This window comes from Drosophila sechellia, chromosome 3R, assembly GCF_004382195.2.
Source record: "Drosophila sechellia strain sech25 chromosome 3R, ASM438219v1, whole genome shotgun sequence".
NCBI lineage: Eukaryota > Metazoa > Arthropoda > Insecta > Diptera > Drosophilidae > Drosophila > Drosophila sechellia.
This window is the reverse complement of record NC_045952.1, coordinates 10,193,713-10,215,411: the sequence shown is the minus strand read 5'-3', so window position 1 is coordinate 10,215,411 and position 21,699 is coordinate 10,193,713. Positions and strand designations below refer to the sequence as shown.

The 21,699-nt window shown below is 41.6% G+C and overlaps 4 protein-coding genes across 7 annotated transcripts in view; all 4 read right to left on the bottom strand.

Moving 5' to 3' along the window:
* Positions 1 to 154: 154 nt before the first annotated feature.
* LOC6613756 (midnolin homolog) lies at positions 155 to 1,844 on the bottom strand. Its single transcript, XM_032722536.1, has one exon. It carries the CDS (start codon positions 1,820 to 1,822, stop codon positions 1,439 to 1,441), a length of 384 nt encoding a protein of 127 aa, XP_032578427.1. The 5' UTR covers positions 1,823 to 1,844; the 3' UTR covers positions 155 to 1,438.
* LOC6613755 (UPF0565 protein C2orf69 homolog) lies at positions 1,842 to 6,936 on the bottom strand. Of its 2 annotated transcripts, none has more exons than XM_032722530.1 (6): positions 6,806 to 6,936; positions 3,485 to 3,858; positions 3,318 to 3,422; positions 2,606 to 3,257; positions 2,261 to 2,426; positions 1,842 to 2,202 (listed from the first exon to the last, which is right to left on the bottom strand). In XM_032722530.1, exons 2-6 carry the CDS (start codon positions 3,802 to 3,804, stop codon positions 1,868 to 1,870), a joined length of 1,578 nt encoding a protein of 525 aa, XP_032578421.1. In that variant the 5' UTR covers positions 3,805 to 3,858; positions 6,806 to 6,936; the 3' UTR covers positions 1,842 to 1,867. The 2 variants fall into 2 exon arrangements, with proteins under 2 accessions (XP_032578421.1, XP_002038224.2); XM_002038188.2 differs by having other exon boundaries at positions 1,842 to 2,199.
* LOC6613754 (potassium channel subfamily K member 2) lies at positions 3,865 to 6,785 on the bottom strand. The gene has a single exon (XM_002038187.2). It carries the CDS (start codon positions 5,385 to 5,387, stop codon positions 4,218 to 4,220), a length of 1,170 nt encoding a protein of 389 aa, XP_002038223.1. The 5' UTR covers positions 5,388 to 6,785; the 3' UTR covers positions 3,865 to 4,217.
* A 1,874-nt stretch (positions 6,937 to 8,810) lies between the features above and the next one.
* Positions 8,811 to 21,699, bottom strand: part of LOC6613753 (sex determination protein fruitless) — a 99,342-nt gene continuing 86,453 nt past the window's right edge. Inside the window, exon 7 of one of the 3 annotated variants that reach the window (XM_032723308.1) lies at positions 8,811 to 11,383. In XM_032723308.1, the coding sequence (XP_032579199.1) occupies positions 10,872 to 11,383 (512 nt within the window). In that variant the 3' untranslated portion in view covers positions 8,811 to 10,871. Of the gene's footprint in view, positions 11,384 to 13,207; positions 17,161 to 19,009; positions 21,121 to 21,699 lie in introns of those variants that run through there. The other 2 variants (XM_032723307.1, XM_032723306.1) reach the window with 2 other exon arrangements.

Sequence of the window (21,699 nt, the reverse complement as noted above, 5' to 3'; positions counted from 1 at the left end):
CACAATGTGGCCTATTCCAGTTTTCACATTCAAAGAATCTCACGATTTAATGAGTAAAAGTTGTTTAAAACTATATTTAATTTGGTGCCAGAGGAGCAGCTGCAAGATTAGATCTTTGGGGACATGTGAAAACAAGAAGCTGCCATTTCATCCATATATGCTTATTCATTTTATTACCAGACTCACAAAAATCAGCAGAATTTACATTGGGAATTCCTTTTGTTTTTTTGCTCGATATTTTTTTGGTTTTGAATTCGCAGCGTTATCATTTATAATGTTCAATTTACATCTACGACCGTCTGTAATTTTAGTTAATTGGGTTCTTCTTGCCTAAAAATGTTTTGTGCAGTTTAATCCGTAAAATGTACAGCGACAAACTCTAAAGCAATTTTGAACTGCAAATACTACAAGGTACGAAATTTTGTGTGTAATTAATTATTCCCTTATATGCACAGTGCGTCTCACTGGATTTCCTCTTGGTTTGCTGGCTGGCTTTCTCTTGTCTTGTTTGGATGATAAGCGGAAGCGGTAATGATCTCCACATCGATGTACATAATTAGTTTAAGGAACGCGCGCCATCGCCACTACAATTACTTTTCGGATCTGAATTGGCAATATTTATTGGATTGAGTACTTCTTCTTTGACTTGCCCAGCACAATCAGAGAAAACTACGTCGTCTATGCCTGGACGAGCAGATTGCTATCGAGGCTCTCGTCTCAAAAATTTGATACTTTGCCCCCAGTTTGCGATGGAAACTGGGGATCAACCTAAGTAAAGTACATTTGTTGTTGTGGCTTGCATCTTTTGCCAGTTGCAACTTAAAGTTAGCTTACGTACGCTAAGTAATACTTAATCAGAGGGCTTTGTGGGTGTGTGTGATTTAGATTTTAGGCTGGTTAGATTAATGCGTCTGTGCGGATGATGTATAAATTCATTGGGGTACTTAAAACGAAAATTGCTTGAGACACGCTACGATTACAGTGGATGTGGATCTACGATGTTTAGTTTATATCATGTGCGCAAATCACAAATCTTTTCATCAATTACAAATAAATAGCATGGAGTGTTTGTATAAAATAAGAGAGGTCTGTTAAATCAGCATATATATAAATACACATCTATATAAATATATATATATATATATATATATATATATATATATTCGGATTATGTATATTATTGCACTGAGATTTTGCTTTCAGTTTGGGACGAATTACTAAAATGCAATGAGCAAAGATAAAGTTACAAAATACGAAAAAAAAGGGGAATAAATAAATACATGTACAAAAAATGAGGGGACGAAACACTGGACATACATATAATATATATATAGGACGTGGTAGGTGTGACTCGACTTAAGCTAAGTGCTGATGCTGCTGGTGGTTCTAAGAAACTTTCTCTCGTACAAGTACACATAGATATAGTTAGGCTACAGATCTAACGGCAAAGCGTATAATACAATTTCTGCAGTTTGCGTTTCGAGCGACACTGATGATGATGATGATGGTGGTGCGAGTGGTGATGTGAGTGGTGATTCGAGTGGTGTTGGTGGTGGTGATGCCTGTGTGATGTTGCCGGATGGTGATGATGGCGCGCCTGTGGCGGCTGCTGCGTCTGCTGTTGTTGCATATGGCTGTGTTGATGACTATTTACAAGGCTCGCGGACGAGGCGCTCAGGGCCACCGCCGACGAGATCAGGGCCGCAGCCAGGCGCGATGAGGAGGCCAGCGCGAGCTCCGGAGCGGCAGCCAGCAGCTGCTGGTGGTGCTGGCGCAGCTGCGCCACCTGCTGACGCTTCAGGGCGGCGGTACCCTTGCGCATCGCATGCAAGCGACGCCTGTGGTGATGCGGATGCAGTTGCAGCTGTCACTTTGCCTCCTCGCCGGCTTCCAATAGATTGTTGCTCCCATTGTTGGTGGCGGCCACCGCCGCCGAAGACTGCTCACTGATGCCGACTCCCTGCTGCTGCTGCATTTGCTGTTGCTGCTGGTTGAGCGCATGGACGTGCTGGCAAAAGGCCTGCAGCACCTCGAAGTGGGTCATCAGATTCGCCGGCTGGTTGTCGTAGTGCAAGTGCCGGGTGATCGGCGCATTCAGCCTCCGCAGCATGTCCGTAAACAGTTTCTCCTCCTTCCTGATCCAGGGTCGACGATCATCCTGCACCTGGTAGGGCGTCAGGTGGACATGGATGTTCATGCCTGCTTAAAGAATCCCACTCGTTAGTTAACTCAACTTGGCATTTTCCCTCTCTCCACTTACCCATCCGCGTTAGTGTTTCCAGCAAACTACGGGATGTGATCCATGTGTTCTTCTGGCCACCGTGGCCGCCATCCAGCCAGTACATGTCTGAAATCCGGGAGAGAAGACGGCACATGCTGCTGTCGTCGGGCGTGAGCGTCTTAAGATAGTGGAACTCGTAGATGAACTATAAACAAAAAAGAAACATGGAGATAAGTAAGGTCAGTGGGGTATGGGCCACAATCCTCAGATTCCGATTCAGCGTTTAAATTTATACTCTTGACGCTTCATCGACACTTCTGCAACGGATTGAAGCTGGCGCATTGGCGAGTGGATCAACTAGGTAACGAACCAAACGCGACTCACTTGATTGAGCACGACGCAGCCCTTGCTAAAGCCAATCAGCACCAGCTTGGATTTGTCCAGATTAAGGTTCTCCCGCCACCACAGCGGATTGCTGTCGCTGCTTGCCGTTGATGTGGAGGTGCCCGTTGCCGAGGCTGTTGTTGCAGAGGCGGCGGAAGCCTGCCTCGTACCACAATCGTTGTTGTAGTGCTCCACATTGTTGGTGGCATTTAACGCCGTTGTGGGAGAAGTCATCTTTATGGCTGCCGCCGTTTGCTGCTGCTGTTGGAGCTGCTGGTTGTTCACTTGCTCTTGGTGGTTGTTCACACTGTCATCGTTGCCGCCACCACCGATGTTGCCATTATTCCCGGACACATTGTTCACTGCCTCTGGCACTTCGTTGCCCACTATCGGAAATATTACTGCACCATCCGCGTCCACTGTGATATTCTCCTGCACCTGTAGTATGTCAATATCCATCTCCTGGCTGCTGTCGTTGGCCGGTGCCGATTGTGAGTTGGACTCCGAGGTGACCGTGGCGTTGGATAGCGTGAGAGCTGCGGCCGCAGCAGCAGCAGCCACTGCCGCCGCAGCAGCCGCTGCCTGCGCGGCCTGATCCAGAATTTCGTTCTCTGGTATGGAGATCAGGCGCTGCGATAGATTCTGAAGCAGTCTGTGGGGATGAACAAATGTATTCATAAGATATTTCTTGAATTGTACACTGTGCACTTACTTTTCTAGGTGCTGGAGGGCATGGTTCATGGGCGTGTGATCCGGAACTCCAGCGTTGTTGCCCCGTACAAAGTTGTCAAAGCAACTGAATGTCTTGAACTCCATGCTGTAAATGAAAAAGCGGTCATAATTACATATAAATTATTACTAAAATATGCAAAAACTAACCGCACGGGCCGGATGACGATGATGTGTGACCGGGGAAAGGCCTCGCGCAGAAGGATGGCCGAGTTCTCGAGGTTGTACTTCATGTAGCCCCGGCTGTCACGGTTCGTCTCCATGCTCTCCGGGAAGTCCTGCACGTCCCCACCAAAGTAAATTATGGCCGTGGAGTCCTCCGGCACGTGCACCGAGTGCTGGCGCACAATCGGTGGGCAGTAGACGATGTCATTGGCCCGGTTCTGGAATCCGGCCACGGAAAAGATGCGGAATGGGCCGGCCGAAGTGCTTGGCGTGCACAGACGCTCCCCGCTGCCGCCGCCAAGCATGCCCTCGAAGTTACGGATCCGCTCTTGCAGTTGCAGGAATTGATCAATGGTGAGCTGCGGGATCGAATCGGTTCATGGGGTATTACTTGGTGGGCAGGGCAAGTAGTGGATTAACCAATCACAGCATCATTTTCACAGCTTCACACACAAACGCTTATTTTGGAAACCTCCACAAATTGTCAAAATTTCCTAATATCTTTCGAAAGTTCTAAATTGAACAACTGATGATACAGACCACTTCTGTTATAGAACTATAACCCTAACGTTAAATACGATCTTCTTATAATACACTTGCTTTTTCTTTAGTTTCAACAGAATAGAACCATTTCGGATTAGTGATAGCTTAGTTTAAAATATAAATCTAAATAAGGGACGCCGTTGTTTGAAACCCTTCCTAGCAACCTATCCTAATCCTAGTAGTAATCATCCTCGTACGCATCCCTAGGATTTCCGCAGCAGCCGACGAACCGCAGCCGTGTGTCCTCCATGCAAAGTTTGGCGTCCTCGCGCATCTCGCGTGCCTTTAGGCGCACCTCTTCCCGCATCAGGTTGCGACACATGGCCACCAGACCCATGCCCAGCAGCATGTAGACAAAGTTGATGGCCAATTTGGAGTGCTGATCGGCGGCCACGGACTGCAGCTGGGCCAGCTCGGCAGGATCGGCGGAAATGTCCTCCTGCAACTTGTGCGTCGCCGCATTCACATCCGCACTGGTGGTCAGCGAGGCGCCGGGCACAAAGTCGCCAAATCCAATCTTGCACAGCGAGGTCATGCAGAAGTAAAAGCTGTTCAGTAAGCTCCATTTCTCCCAATTGGCAAACATCACGGTGCCGGTGAGGACGTAAAAGAATATGACCCACAGGCAAGCAGTTGACGGCACAATGACCTTTTTGCGTGTCATGCCCACACCACCCTCAAGGGCGTCCAATCGATCCAGGCGCGGGTGCTCCTGGGTGCAATCGTGCAGGGATCGGTAGAGGAACTTAAACGATCTGGCCAGCACTCGGCCCATGTTTAGGAAGTACAGGATGTACAGAGGTATGCCAAAGGTGGCATAGATCACGGTGAATCCCTTGCCCCACGGAGTTCGGGGCACCATGTTGCCGTAGCCAATCATGGTTATCACCGACAGGCAGAACATCAGGGCAGCCGGAAAGCTCCAGATTTGCTCTGGACTTCTGCCCACATAGCCGTGTTTGACAACTCCGGCTATTTGCGCCTGGTATTCCCTGAGGACCTCGTTCGTGGCCTCCGTCCAGCGCCGACGATCGATAATGTTGTGCTGCTCCGTGATGCTCCACAGCTGCTGGGAGCAGTTCTGGCGCAGCTCTATCACATGGCCAGCCGTCTTGTCCACGAACTGGCGCTCGATGTGCATGAAGGCGAAGGCCCCACAGATGGCATAGATCACGATCAGGGCGCCCACACCCACCTGGGTGCACATAAAAGTGACGAAGTTGCGGCAACAGCGTTTCACCCTTTTCCTCGGCTGGTTGCTCGGCGTAGAGGAAACACTCGATGCACCCCCTCCCATGCCCATTGCTCCGCCGGGAGATGGTTTCCTCTGAAATTTGCTGGCCATTTTAGTCGCACATGGATTATATAACCGATTCCACAGATTCCGGATATCTCCCTTCTGGTCGAACGGCCTTAGAGCCCGACGATGTGCAATTAATTGGACAGTTATCGATTCTCAATCTGATTTAGAGCACAGCGGCGAGTGTGGAAATCAGCAAGTTGTCTAAAAATAGACCCGCCTTTGCACGGCACATTTTCCTCCACAAGATCAAACGCGAGATTTTCCCGACTGCACAACCGATCAGCGCGGGCGCCAAAATTCAACTGGTGGAAATCTGTTTCGAGGGAAAATCTCCCAAGACTCGGAGAGCAAACGAGCGGAAAAGCCAGTGGAAAGGCGAATGAATCTATGGAAAATAAATATTGCGGCTCAGATATTTATGCCAGCAAGTGCCCGTCGTTCTAAATCAGGCCATTTACGTCAAATTTATGGACGGGGCAATTAAGACATCACTGTGGTACAGGTGCAATATGCAACAATATACAGTAATCTGTACTAAAAATTAGTTATGATTAAGCATCTTATTATCTTATCTATATATAGATCGATCTTATATCTTATTACATACCGATTTTGCAGAAATTTCATTGAAATAACTATTGAGATTTTAGGATAAATAATGATCATATCATTATGTTTTTAATTTTTTAGTACAATGGGGAGTGTGTAAATTGAAGAAAACTAGTAAATATAGCTTTTCCTATGGTCCCAAACCAAGATTTAACTGATTTCATCTTAACAAAACTAATTCTAAAAAGAATTCTTGCTTAGGATAAAAGTGCTGATACACATATTCCCCTGACAATTTCCCGCAATTAAGCAAATCCGAAAGATACTTTAACATTACTTTTGCAGTTTTTCGAAAGGGACAGCCTGCTAGCTGTTGGTCATAAATATTTCGGCACTGTGACGACGGTGTGTGTGGTGGAGCAGACGACGAGAGCTTTTGGGAATCTCGGAATCGGGAACGGAATCAGAATTGGGCACTATTTTTATGGCGGGGCGATAAATCAAAACGGGAAAGAGCATCCGCCATCGGGTAACAACAATAAAACGGGGCCCCCCAAACAAACTATACGTAAATATAAACAAAGAATTAAAAAACGAAAGCAGAGAACGCACTCGCACACACACACACACTCATACACGCACGCACGCATAGGCGGCTGTGCTGATAGAGAAGAAGAGGAAGAGAGATCAAATACGCAAAAACGGGGGGTGAAAATGCGTAGCGAAGAGATAGATTTTTTCAACACCAGCGCACTTGCATTCACACACACAGACACACGCACGCTAACTCGCTGCTCCTGCACACTCACACAAACACAGTTGAAATTTCACAAAAAGTTTATGCAAAATTTTCCGGCGCATTGCACTCTGCAATTAGCGTTGCAATTCACCTGCACTTTTCCGCTACTTACGCTGTTTATTCTCGTTAATCGTTGCGCGTGAAAATTTTGGCGTTCTGGCTGCTCTTCCCGCGTATTTCCCGTATTCCCTCTTCGTCTGTTTTTCTTTTATCTTGCGTCTGTGTTTTCGCGACTAGAGCAGCCAGAACTATCGATGGTACTATCGGTGTTTTGTATCTGTCGATAGTTGCGGTTCTATGGGGGAGCGCATAAGTAACACCTTTTATTGGTCACTCTTTCTTGCACATATGTATAGTATTTTTAAAAAGTTTTAAATTTGAATTTGTTCTTAAGCGCCTAATATATATAAAATTGCTACCTATCGATACATGAGCACGCAAATGAATAGGCGGTCACTCTGACTACGGAAAAGCTATTGTTAGTGTGCCCAGTCAACGCAATTTGTATAATCAATGAGCTGCATATAAGGTGGCAACTCTAAATATTGGCGGGCTCATCTTTAGTATTCAAAAACTGCCAAACAACGAAACTATCATTGAAATGTGTATTTAACATTAAAATTAAGATTCATTGCTTATAAAAAATTTATGTATTTGCTTTCAGAATTATCGCTGCACTAAAAGGTTTTAGTTAACTTTATTTTATTCCTTTTTCTTTTTAAACTATTAAAATGTTAAATTTCCCACCACAATATGGTTAATTTATATTTACTTATGAAGCTGAAAATAAATGAAATAAAATGAGAACTATATATCAAAACTTGAAGTTACTTCTGTCATTAAATTCGATTTTTAATATCACAATTCGTTTTTTTGTTTCTAAATTTTAACTAAATGCACCAAAGAGTGCAAAAATTATAGTTGCTTGGTTTAAGCGAACGAATAAATATCTTACAGATGTGAAATCCTTATACTCCACTATAGTTGAAAATAATTGGGGTATAAACAAATAACTTGTTCGCTAATGAGTTAAATTTAGTCAAAAATAAATTTTATGTTATTATGTAGGGAAAATAGTTTTGAGTGCAATAAACGTTACTTTATTTTCTCAGTTTCATTTGGAGAATAGAAATGTACATTGAGTTAAAGCTTAAACCTATTCGTTTTATTAGATTTTAAAGGATCTGGACGTCCTTACATTGGAGTTGCTCTTTGATTAACTACATCGATGCAAAGACATCCATCAGAAAAGTAAATTACCTTTTGTGCATCGAAGTAAATGTACTTCTACCTGCAAAACCAAACAATAGCTATTGGAATAACTTATAATTTAGCTTACCAAGTCTGACCAATTACTTACCCCGTCACCGAAATGGCAATGCGCAGAGGTTTTTGTGGCTGAAAAATGAAATTCCCGACCACAACTCCGACCCGAACCCCAAATCCAAGGGCTCCGAACCCAAAATCGAACCCAAACCTAACGTTTTGAATTGTGCTTCCAAGGGGGGGACGAGGTCATGAAGGGCAGAACATGAAACGAGTGTTGTTGATATATGTAATAATAATAATCATAAATTTTATTTGGTTTTATTCGCTGTTTCGCTTGACATTTAAATGCTGCTAGTGAATTATATTTTGATTTTAATTTGAATAAATTTGAAATATATATATTTGTTGCTTGATATATATATATAGATCTTAATGGATTGATTTATTTAAACTGCTAGACGACGAAAACTGTTAATAATATTCTTCATTGCTGCCGTTGTGCCGTGTGATTTGGCCACTGCAACATTTGTATTTGCATATTGATTAATTGAGTTTTGTAACTGTAGAGGAAAAATAAATTGTTTGTTTTTTGCATTTGCGCGTGACGATTTGCCATATGGGATATATAGTATATAGTATATTCCAGACCCGATTCCACAGAGCAACCCTATATCCCCCGATCTTAGGTAGCTCTCCTTTCAATCGGCCGATTACAAGTGGATGTATAAAAATATTTCGTTTACGAATTATGCTTATTTTTGGAAAAAGGTTAGAAAAATCCAGCTAGACTCCATTTTTTTTTAGCTTTCTCTAGTAGTTTGCTTTTGGTTTCTGACTGCTTGGTTTCGTTTGTTTTTGTTTTTTGTTTATAATTTCATATTTATTACATTTTTGGTACATAAATCTGTGTGTAGTAGTGGTTTGCCTTAACATCTGTGCTATTTTTGTTTCTTGTTTTCAATTTTGCGGTAGTTTATTGGCTTAAAGTTTCTCAACTCAATCAACTTATAACTAAATAAAATTATGATCTCTGTGTGCACATATATTTTCGAATCGATATATGTATATAGATACACACGCACATGCACGTAATTTATAATTAGGAAATCAAATAAGATTTTAAAGTTAAGTAAAATAGGGTTTAAAGAATAACTAGAAAGTAATTTTATACATTTTGTGCTTTGGACCGAAACATAACAATTTTGAATAGTTCTATAACAAAAATCATCTAAAGAAATACGCAAAAGGCAGCAATCTTAGCCAAATGTTGCTACTCCCTTATGTTACTTTTTATTTACTTTGTTTTTGTAAAGTTTTGTGCCGAAAATATCACATTTAATTTTATGTTTTATATTGTAGGGGTTTCTTTTCTAAATTTATTTTGCGCCGAAACATAATTTTGTCTATCACAAAATGTTTAAAATTAATTACTTTTGCCGTCTCTGCGGGGACGTTTTGGTTATGGTAATCAAATTAGAATTAATCCGTCCAATTTCTTGCCAATCGAGCAGACAATTAAGCAATTTAAAAATATAATTTCTATAGATTTTTCCAATTACTTCTCCTTAATTTTTTTTTTAGATTTTTGTGATATGATTTTTTCTTGTATAGCCCTCATATCAACTAACTTTCTTCCGCGTGGTTTCATATGTGTTTAGTGTACTTTAACTAAATAAACGTTCGACCATAAATATAAACAAGCTTAACAAAAAAAGTGAGGTGGTTCAAGTGGTTCGAGCTAATCCTAAAATCTTCAACTTAACGCATAGGACAAAATCAAAAGTGTGATAGGGAAAACACACACACAAAAAAAACAGAGGAAAACATTGGTAAACTATTGGCTAACTCGCCGATTCAAATTGGAACCGATTAAAAAATAACATATAATGTATGTGGTACTTTATGTATAAGTGCTAACGGACTACGTAGACTAAAATTAAGCAATCAACAATAAAACTGAAATGCATTTGAGGTATATGAAAATTTCTTTGTAGTTGGTTGAGTAGCCCTCATCCGTTGCCTACTCCGCAGAACATATCGGTTAACGCTAAGATCTAGGACATTAAAAACTAAAGTAAACTAAAACCTAATGTGACCTTCGTATGAGTAGTATTTGTGGGTGACTGTTGCTGTGCTGGCTGATCCTCATCCTGATCCTCATCCGCATCCGCATCATCTGCATCCTCCTCCTGCTGCTGCTACTGCTGCTGCTACTGCTGCTGCTGGTGACCCCGCGTGATGTGGTAGTGACCCCAATTCGCTGAATCGCCTCAAAACGATTCTCCTCGACTTTCTCTCTCTAGTATTAGTGTAGTTTATTACTTTATAGTTTTTAGGAAACAACATTTAGAAACCTTCGAAACGGTTTGTGTTGTGGCTTTGGAAAACTTTTCCGCCTCCACTGCCCCTCTATGCGGGGCCATATCCTTCTCCTCGACTCGCAACTGAAACCTTTTGCTAATCTTCCTTAGTTATACACATTTATAAATTGATGGGACGATTGTGTCAAAGTTTACCAATAAGTTTAGTTAAGATTATCAATATACTTGTGTTTAACGCTTTACGTTTTGCCATAGCATAGCATCTTCGGTTTTCTACTAGTTTGGGTTATGGTTATTGCTTGGATAGCTAGTGGGTAATGTACACGACTGGACGACGACTAAATGCAAGAAAAATCCACCTAGAACTGCAGCGATTTACAATAAACTATCGCTGTAGCTGTATCTATTGCTGTAGTTGCTATAGTTGCTGACGTAGTAAGCTGGTTGCTGTTGCTGCTGATGCGGCTGAAGCTGTTGCTGCTGCTGCTGCTGCTGTTGCTGCTGCTGCTTCTGCTTATGATGCTGCTGCTGCTGCTGCTGCTGGTAAAGCTGGCGGTGATGGGCTGCACTTGGGCCCCGGCCACGCCCTTAAATGGACGAGTTCAGCTTGAGCAGGCGGTCCGGATGCTTGACCCGCAGATGGGAGCGCAGCGTATCGATCCTGCTGTAGGTGGCCGGGCAGTAGGGACACATGGACCGCTGGGCGGTGTGGGAGTGAAAGTGGTGCCAGCGATTGGTCACCTCCTTGCCGCAGGAGCGGCACCGCCACATGGTGCCCGGATCGCGGGACGGCGTGAACATGTTGTGGTACGACATGGTGTGATGCGAATTATGGCCAGCTGCTCCAGTTGCTCCGCCGGCGCCCACTCCGCCCGCAACCGATCCAGCTCCTCCGGCACTATTCGGCGCATTGCCCGATCCCTGATTGCCATAACCAAGCGCCGATGGGCCGTTGTGACCGTTGCCGGCGGCCATGTAGTGCAGAGGATGGTACTCGCGTTTCAGGGCCGCCGACAGGTGCATCCCGAAAGGGGGCGGCGGGGGCGAGGCCGACGACGAGGTCGACAGGGGGGTCGACAGGTGGTGGCGGGCGCTGCTGCCTGCGGTTCGAGAACGAGAAAGAGAAGAACAGAACACACAACAGCCCGTCGAGCGGGACGAAAATCAGCCCAGAGAAATAGATTTCTTTGATTGTTTTTTTTTCAATTTTTTGTTTGGATTTGGATTGGTTTTTTTTCGTATAATAGTCAGAGAGAGGGAGAGAGAGAGAAAGAGATAGTGGGTGGTGGGTAGGTGGTGTACTGGTGAGTGTGTGAGAGAGAGAGAGAGAGACAGACGGAGAAAGAGGGCGAGACAGAGATAGGTAGAGTTCGTTTTTGTGAGCTAAAAACAAATATACTTATGCGGCATAATGAAAAAATATCAAAACTAAACTAGAACAACTAAGGAGAAAGTACACAAAAATTAGGTAGTCCTTAAAACAAACAAACGTCACTAACTACAATCAAGCAACTTAGGTCAACGGAAAATATACATAAATGAGTGACTAACACAGGGGATATTTCGATCGTTTCTGCGTCTCCTCACATATTTCAGCGTGCAAATGAAATATTCGTTACTCTTTTAAATAGTATAGTTCATAAATTAAATTTAGAGATATATGTGGAGAATATAAATGCGAGCTCGTTTGCTAAAACTAAGCGTTTGTAAAATATTCGAACAGTGCGCGCGATAAGTAGGCAACACTTTGGAATGTGGCTTACTTATGGCAAGCACTGTTCGGTTACAAATTAACTTATGAAATGCCTCCGTTGTCACTTCTTTCGGCTTCGGATATGTATCATTATTATATAGTTTTATACAAATAAAATTATTAGTCACAATCGACGCATATGTGTAGATGTTTGAAAAAGTAATTATTTTATAGCACAAATGTGGGCAACAACAATTCTTTTATGATCAAATGAACATTTTCCCTGTACACTCGTATTGCTTGAATACCAATTATTTTCTTTCTTTCTTTTTTGGGTGTAACTCATTTGTGCAAAGAATCGTCTTAGCTTACACTTAGCGAATTCGGGCTGAAACTGATACATAATATATATATATTCGAATAGATAAAAGTAGGGTACTCGTAGATGTGGAAAAGAGGTTAACAAATTCAAGTCAATAATATTATAATATTAAAAAAAAAAACAGGAAATTGGGCCGAGGTTGAAAATTCTCTATGCGAATGTGTGTGTGTGTGTGTTTGTGTGTGCGCGCATGTGTGCAGGTGAGTGTGTTGGTTGGTACTGGTATTGGTATTGGAATTGGCATATAAGTAGAGTATAGTCCTTAGACATTAGTTCGACTTTTCATGGGCACCCCTAACATCGTTGGAAGCACAATTCAAAGCTCACAGCAGAACGGGATTCGGAGATTCGGTTTCGGAGTCAGAGGATCAAAAATAATAAAGTGATCACCATTTCGTTTTGTTTCCATAAAATTCAATTTATTTGATTTAGTTTTGATTTTTGTTTGTTTTGTTTCATTCGTTTGTTGGTGTGTGTGTGTGTGTGTGTGTGTCTGTCTGTCTGTCTGTGTGTGAGATTGGTACATCTGCCTGTTCTTCAGTTATAGTTTTATGATTTTATTACGTTTTAGCTTGGTTTTGCTTAGTAATTCAATTTGTTTTCATTGAAAGGCTGCCATAATAGATAGAATGTTTATTAAAAATGGTTTTAAAAAATATTGTAATATATATTTATACGTGTATATATAAATTGTAACAAATGCTGCAAGCATTTCATGGGCTTGCTTCAATTTGCTTAAACTTTAATTAAACTGTTTTCATTTTTTTCTGCGTTTTTCTATTTTCGTTTTTTTTTTTCGCTTTCATTGCTGCTGCCGCTACGGTTGTTGTTTATAAATAAAACTAAAAATAGTTTGTATTGCATTTATTATTAATACAAAAATTAGATTAAACTAAGTTTACATTGAAACTAGCACGTCATTAAAATTAGGGATTCAAACCACTTCTGATCGACTGCGAAAATGCTGTTAAAGTTGGTTAAACGAAGTCAAAGTCAAGGCAAAATCGAAATCAATTACTGGAACTCAAAATGGTTCGAAAAGGCACCAAAATAAATATGAGAGTGTTTTGTTTTTTTCATTTTTCAAATGGGGCTGTGTGTGGTTTGTGTATGGGTGTTGGTTGTGGTGGTGTGCTCGGTAATTTGATAAGCTTTATGACATTTATTGTAAATAGACACAGAAATCGTAGCGAAAAGTTACCATTAACTAACTGCTCTGCTGCTATATCAGACGTATATATATATATATGTATATATATATATATATTCATAATCATATTCATAGTGATATGCTAACACTTATTTTGTTTTCGGCTGGTGTCTCTCCCCATTTTGCGACATTTAAAAGGACTTTGAATATCATTACTTATTTCCGCCTATTTTGGGGGGCTTAGCACCGCTTTGTATTTACATATACTTTGTGTGTTTAGTTTTTGTGTTTTTTTTTTGTTTTCTGTTTCTTTATTCGCATAATTCAAGTGGTTGGCATTTGCGTGGTCTCGTCACCATCATTCATCATACATCATTCATCATCCATCATCCATCCTCCTGCACCTTAAACGAAAACTAGTCATATTGCACATACGATACGATTTAAGGAGAACTGGCCTCCTTTCGTTCTACTCGGTATACTTTAAAGTATATTTGGATTTAGCACCATTTTGCATACCACACAAATGATAGAATTCTTTCGATTGTTTTTTAAAAAAACTTCAACGCTCTACTCTCCTGCTTAATTAACATAATTTCAATTTGTAATGTGTGGGTGTTTTCATGTGTGTTTCGTTTGTGTGTGTGTGCGTGTGTGTTTAGTTTTACTATAGTTATCACATCATATAATAGATAAATTTCTTAAATTTTTGTTTAACAAAACAGCGTTAAAAATAAACATTAAACAAACATTAAGTCGGGGGCAGTATTTGATGTAGCATTATTAATAATGTAAATTTAATTCCTAAACATTTCATGTTAAGAAGTAGAACAAATAAATATTATGAATATGTGTGTATATAACATATAACTATATATTTCATAGACTTTAATTATGCACTAATTCCTTAGGCAATTAGACCTTTCTGTGTGTATGTGTGTGCGTGTCCGCATATGCAAATATGCTCGTGTTTGTGTGTTCGTGTGTTCGCGCACCAATATCGGGGATTTGGCAATCAATGTACAACAACAAATTACAAAAAACTGATTTAAATATACATTAACTAGCAGAAATCGGGAAAGAATCACCAATCATATTTACACCGCAAGTAGAGTCTGCAAAATCAATATTAGCCCACGCAAGTGTGCATATAAGTAGGTATATGTATTATATCATATAGACTGGATAACAAACTCGGCCACATGCATTGACAATTGGATCGATAGCGATGTTATCGCTAACTATAATACATCAGATCAGATCGGATTGGTATCGAATCATATAAGATGATCGGTTTGGATTGGATCCAGCGGCAATCGCTCGCTTCGAGACTCATTCGCACACACTCCCGCAATGGTTATAAATAAATTAACATTAGTTTAGTATCCGTAATCAGTGAATTAGTTTAGTTTTGTTTTAGTTTTAGCTTTAGTTAAGATTAGATTAGTTTAAAACTGCTTCGCTAAGATTAGGGCTATCGTAATGCATGTCTTCAGGGTCAACTAACATCGATCAAACGCACCGATTTGTACATCATAGATACATTCTATACTCGTATGCAGAGAATATCTTTAAATGTCGATCGAGTCGAGGAGTAACGCTATTATTCTATTTTACAATTTGTTGTTATTATGCGCAAAACACGACATCGATTAGATCGTAATTAATGATACATTTATATAAAACAGTAAAATGGTTAGCAGCATAGAAATCTCTCGTTAAAAAGTCTTCAATGTTCGGTGTTTGCTCCTAACTTTCTTTCATTTCCTATAGAGTATCAGAGTGGTTTCCGGGTGGGTTAGTGTGGGTGTTGTTTGGGTTGGGTTGCGTCTATGTGTGTGTGTGTGGGTGTGCACATACTAGTGTTAAATGCAACAACGAACAGGTGCAATTAAAGAGAGAGAGAGAGTGCAGCCAAGGAAGTTGGCACTACCACCAAGAGATTTTGGCACAAATGTCTGACAGGTCCAACGATTTTAGTTCGTAAAATTTGTAATTCCATATATGTAGTATGAGTAGCTTCGAAATACAATTAGTTTAAGTTTAGTTTTAAGTTCTTCTTTTGTTGTTGGTTTTCCTTGTTGTAAATATTTGAGTGCTGCTATTAGTTAAAACCTTTTTGCTTTCCACCATCTGCTTTCAGCTGGCTGGGAAACCCTTTTGCTTGCCCCACGAACAAGACTTTTGCAATTAAAACTTCATTGCGAATAATTCTTCTACTATATACTGTATACTATATACTGCATTCTGTATATAAGTGCGTGTGGGTGACTGCAACATCCGTATCTAGTTGAAACCTGGACAATGTGTCGCCTCCTCCTGCACCGATCAGCATTGGATTCCTCCTCGCAGCCGGAAATGAAATGCATCCTCTCCTCTCCACTCCAATCTTCTTCAATTTTCGCCTACATAATTGACAAACAAATTTGGCTTACCCTTAAATCGATTCAACATTTAAGATCTTATTCGCGTTTCTCGTCTAAATTACATTTGCTTTGAGTATCAATTGGTTGCTGTTGCTGCTGCTGCTGCTGCTGCTGTTGCTACTCCTGCTGTTGCTACTCCTGCTGCCTTTTGTTGTAGTTCCTAGTGCTGTGGTTAGCATAGCTATTGTTATTATTATTATTACTATTAGTAGTAGTTGTAGTAGCTTCCATTTGATTGGCATTCGTGGACTCGCCGCTGCGGTTGCTGTTGCTATTGTTGTTGCTGTTGCTAATGTTATTGGTGTTGCTATTGCACAAAGTTTCTTGGGGATCGTAGGGCGCCAGCTGCTTCAGCTGCTCCATGTACCGCTCAAAGCTCAGCCTCATCTGCTGCTCCTCCTCCAGCTCATTGTCGCTCTCATCGATGATGATCGTCTGCGCAGGCGGAAGCTGCTGCTGGCGTCGATGTTGCTGCTGCTGCTGCTGTTGCTGCCGCATGTTGCCGTTGCTCATGCTGCTGATGGGTGACTGCTGCTGTTGCTGCTGCTGATGTTGCTGGTAGTAATAGTCGCGGGCATAGAAGTTGAAGGGCTGAGCCTTGCGATGGTGCTGCTGTTGCTGCTGCTTGGGGTTGGGGTCATCGGGACGCCAGGCGCCGTAGTTCCAGCCCAGGTACTGACTGTATCATTCACTTGTGGCATTGTGCTGCTGCTGCTGGTGATGTTGCGGCTGCAGTTGCAGCATGTGCTGCTGCGCGAGGGCATGGAGTTGCTGCTGCGACTGCTGCTGCTGTTGCTGCTGCTGTTGCGACTGCTGGTGTTGCTGCTGCTGGTGTTGATGTTGCTGCTGTTGTTGCTGCTGTTGTTGCTGCTGTTGCGCTGCATTGAAGGCCGCCGCGGCTGCCGCTGCCATCGCCGCTTGGGAGGCCACCGCCAATTGGCTGGCCGTGGGCGTGGCAGCCGCCCCCACCGCCGACGAGGACATTAGGTTGTCGAACTTGCGCGTATCCGGATTGTACATGGGATGCTTGAACTTGCAGTGGGTGCGCAAGTTGTCGCTGCGCGTATAGGTGGCCCGGCAGAGCGGACACTCGAAGCGGCCCGGAAAGTGGACGTGGTAGTGGTTGCGGATGTGCGTGACGACCTTGCCGCACAGCTTGCAACGGTGCAGGTTGCAGCCGCCCGAGAGGCGCTCGAAAGTTAGCCGCATGTGCCAGGCCTTGGAGCCTGCGCGATTAATTATATATTTAATTTATTTCGATTGATTGCAATTGTTATTTTTGTTTTTATCATGGGTTATTGCATTTTTCGTTTCGATTCGATTTGATTTCGATTTCGTTTTCGGTTTTTTTCATTAATTTGTTCGTTCAAACGCGCAAGGAAAAAAAGAAGAGAAAAACAATGTTGTTGTTGGTGATTCACAGAAACAGAAAAATCATTTTTATAATAATTCTTAAACTGTATAATTAGATGGTTTTCAGAGTCTGCGTGTGTGTGTGTGTGTTTGTATGTTTCTGGTGTGTGTGTGTGTGTGTTTATGCGTGTATGTTTGCTTTTCTGGTAGTAGTTTCGTAATATCTGCTTTCTTTTTGCCATGGAAAGAATGATTACAACTGAAAAACGAATGATTGTTAAATCAATTTTGTTCATATCCCTGAGACATGGTGTTATGTGGGGCAAAGGCCTCTGCTCGGTTCGGGAGTATTGGATTATATGCATTTAATTGTTCGCAATCAAATTTTGTTACACCCAAAAAATTGGCAAATAAATTTAGTTAAAAATTCCTTCTTTTTCTTTCATGGGGTTTAGAGAATTTGGAAACCGCACTTTTGAACGGGATGCGAAAATCATTATTGCTTTTTTAGAAAATGATGATAGAAATCAAATAATTTATCGCCGGTGGCCATGGGTTCACTTAAAATATTCAACGGGAGTAGTTATTTACAATAATCGGTGGAGCGACTAAATTGGATATTGAGGAACCCAAACCATATTTAAAATGTATGTATGTTGTATGTGCAGATGATTCGTGTTCAGACACTTAAATAAGATCTAATTGTATAATGTACTATTTATTTTTGAACAGATGATTGTGGGATCGGATTCAGTTTCGTTTTTTGTTTTTAGCTTCTTTGTTAATTTCTTGTCAAGAGAGCCCAAGAACCGTATTAGTGTCTAACTTTTGTCACTGTTTTCGAGGGGTTGGTGGTGGTGTTTCTTGTTTGGCAAATGTACATAAGTTGTTGGAGGGAGACAGAGAGTGAGCGAGAGGGTCAGGGGTCAAGGGTCGAGGCTCAAGAGTCAGTGGAGGACCAAAAAAACGCAGATGAGGTTAAAAAATGAGACAAAACAAGTAAATTAAATGACTGATTCGGGATGAAGATTAACGAAATAACTGTAGCGCAGCAACGTGGATAAGAAAATGTATATCGCATACTGTATATCGAACATCGAATGTAATTTATCGTTTATCGAACACATTTCATTCAACACCCCTCCTGCCTGGCGGAACAAAACAGTTTTAGATCCTCGTCCAAAACAGAACGAGACAGACTGCATACAATATATATAGAGCGAGAACAAGACAGAGTGAGACAGACCGAGTTTTAGAGAGAGAGAGAAATAGAGCTATAGAGTAGGATAGATATATCGAGTGAGTGAGTGAGTATAGGCAAGTGTTTTGTTTAAGAGTTTAAATAACTAAAACAAATTTTCAATCGTTTGGCCAATTCCTGTTTTTTTTTTTTGTATTCTTTAGTTTGTTCGAATTTGTAGCTTTTCGTTTTAGATAAAATCATAATACATAAATCAAATATATATATATTTAACTTAGTTAACATAAGTCTAAATTATAGGGGAGAGGTATTTGTGCTTAAGTAGATCTTAGAAATTTCAACTTACCGTTAAGAGAGTGCGCTTGATGTTTAAAATTTTATTTAAATTTTGATTCATTTCAACTCGGATCGAAATAAAATTATAGTTTATGTTTATAATTATATTTTTTAATTGTGTTTAGTTGCTTTTAGTACCTAGGGGACGATTGTTTTTGGTATTTATTGAATGAAAAGAACTGGAATTTGATTTGAAAGAGATTTATTAAGTAAAGTTAAAGATGTTAAATATTGATTTATCCGTTTCACAATATATTTACTTGTATGTATATCTGTATTTAAGTGTTAATTAATTGGATTCATTGCTTGATTGGTGACTATAGCTAATGTTTAAGTACATCTTTCGATAAAATCTGATCTGAATTTGTTCTTTAGCAAAGCACTGATTTTCAGCGGTTCATTTAATAAACTATTTAAAGTATTATCAACTCAAATCAACTTCGGTGGGTGTTTTGCCAAAGATATAGATCAGCAGAGCGTCCAACTTCAGAAAGCCGATATTTTTCTATGGGGCTCTGGCCAATCGGTTTAAAATTGGACGCTATCTGAATTTTATTGCGAATTCGATCAGAAGTGAGACAAAATCGTGTGATAGCGTAATAGAGATAGAAAAATATTTAATCCCGATATAATTCTTGACTCTGGTTGAAATATCTCTTTTTAATTTCCTCACTCGTTGCTTTCCGTTGCAATTTATATTATTCAACTATCTGTTTTTTGCGACCTTAGGGCCTATGGACTAGAAGAGAGATTAGCTAATATGGCACAAAATGACACGAACGAAAGTAATTAGTCAACATTCACTACAGCACATGTTAAGTTAGTAAAATAATAATAATAACTGACGCGGATATCGATTGGAATTCTACATATAATACTTGTCAAAGTTCCTCCACTGAGTACTGGTCGCGGTATTTCTATATCGATATAATAATCCATTTGGTTTGCTAGTGTCCTACGAAAAAGCATCTAGAGGTTAAGACGATTTAACAATAAGTAGTTCAAAGTCTTGAAATCAACTAAGTGTAGCATAGGTTTTGTTTTTTCATTTTTTTCTGTTTTTTGTTTTTGTTTCTGATAGGGTTTATAAATGTATAGATATAGATATTGATGTACATCCAACTGATGGCTGTTGGCTCCTCACTCTGGATTACGTATACGTTTGCTTGATTTTTGGTTACTTAGAACACGCTAGCCAGCTGTGAAAACCATTCGATCTGTTACTGATTTTTGATTTGATTTGTTTTGCTGCCTGCCTAGAGAAGTGATCACATATGTACATAGTGGCTAAAGAATCGATCCTTGATGTCCGCATGCTTGATCTTACAGTGCGCCTTCATATTGTCCCTGCGAGTGAACTTCTGCCCGCAAACGGGGCACTCGTGACTCTGCGGTCGATGGATATTGGCATGGTGCCAGCGATTGGACACGATCTTGTTGCAACTAACGCATCGGTATAGAGTGGGCAGCGTGCCCGATAGCTGGACGAACAGGGTGGAGTAGTCAATGTTGTGATCCCGCCGATTGGCAGCCGCAGCAGCTGCCGCTGCCACCGCCGCCGCCGACGACGATGTGGATCCAGTGGAACTGGAGCTCGGCTGCGGCGAGACCGCTGACGTGGCCACCGAAGCTGGCGCGGATGTGGCTGATCCCAATGCAGATCCTGCTATTGAAACCGAGACTGAACCCGCGCCCGCACCCGCACCAGAGGCGCTGGGATAATGGGGAGAGCTCTGCGAGTGACTGGCATGTGGTGTGGATGGCGGATGCTGGTGGAGTTGGTGGTTTGTGTGGCCGTGGTAAGTGCTCAAATCCAACTGCTGCACCGCTCCATTGCTGGCCAGGTAGGCCTGATTGTTGGCCACGGGCGGTGAGTAAGCCGCCTCGGCGGGGCAATCTATGAGGGATCGGTGGTGCGGATGATGCGGCGAATAGTGGGACATCATGTGCTGCTGGCGACTGCAGCGTATGGCGCGCATGTTGAGCTCCTTGCACTTGTACTCGCAATTGTAGCCGCCATCCACATAGACATCCGATACCGATCCGGAGGCCGCCTCTTCATCCGGATGCGGAGGAGCATAAACCACCGCCCGTCTGTACTTGGGCGGTGTGGCATGGTAGGCTGCCTCCTTCATCTCCTCCGGATCGTGCTCATTATACCCCGCTTCCATCTCACGACCGTGATCCACAATGACCTCCTCCATAACGCCTGGATCGTCGTCGTGCTCCCGATGATTTCGATCCAGTTCCCGATCCGGATGACGGTCGTGCTTAATGTTAAAACACTTGACGTGACCTGCAAACATTTGCTTGGTTCATATTAGGCGTCATCACTGTGGGGGTGGGAGCTCAAGGGGTGGATATAGAGATGAGAAGACGAAGAGGGACTCGATCGCGCTTCTCTTGCATTCCATGCGCACAGTGGGCTAAACAGGCCAATGGTTTTCGGATACGGTGTACGGTGGGTGTGAATGGTGTCTAGTTTAACTAAGTAGCCACAGGAGGAGGAGGAAGGCAAAAAAAAACTGGTGTAACGGGTGTTTTAGAAGTATAGTGTGGAGCCTATAAGTAAATCCCGATTAGGGTGGACCAAAACTGCTCTAGGAAGTTGCATTAAAAATTAAAATTCTAAACAAACTATTTTGTCATTTTACTTATGTTAAATTTTAAAGTGAGTAATCGAAAGAAAATGTATTTAAGAGAATGCTATTACCAGATTTCGGAATGAGGATCAAATCTTGGCCCAACTGGCAAATGTTCTTGCAAATTTTTTATTTTAAACCTTTAAAAAATAACTAACCGTAATGCTGGAAATTTTGTTAGAATATTCCGTAAGGCGGCATTTATTTTCTCGAATATGCAGAACCTTGGATCA

Coding starts and splice junctions, on each gene's coding strand:
- LOC6613754 (XM_002038187.2), bottom strand. CDS start 5,387: ATGGCCAGCAAATTTCAGAGGAAACCATCTCCCGGCGGAGCAATGGGC.
- LOC6613755 (XM_032722530.1), bottom strand. CDS start 3,804: ATGCTTGGCGGCGGCAGCGGGGAGCGTCTGTGCACGCCAAGCACTTCG. Junction 3,423..3,484: donor ATCGTCATCCGGCCCGTGCG/GTTAGTTTTTGC, acceptor TTTCATTTACAG/CATGGAGTTCAAGACATTCA. Junction 2,427..2,605: donor GCTGCGTCGTGCTCAATCAA/GTGAGTCGCGTT, acceptor TTTTGTTTATAG/TTCATCTACGAGTTCCACTA.
- LOC6613756 (XM_032722536.1), bottom strand. CDS start 1,822: ATGCGCAAGGGTACCGCCGCCCTGAAGCGTCAGCAGGTGGCGCAGCTG.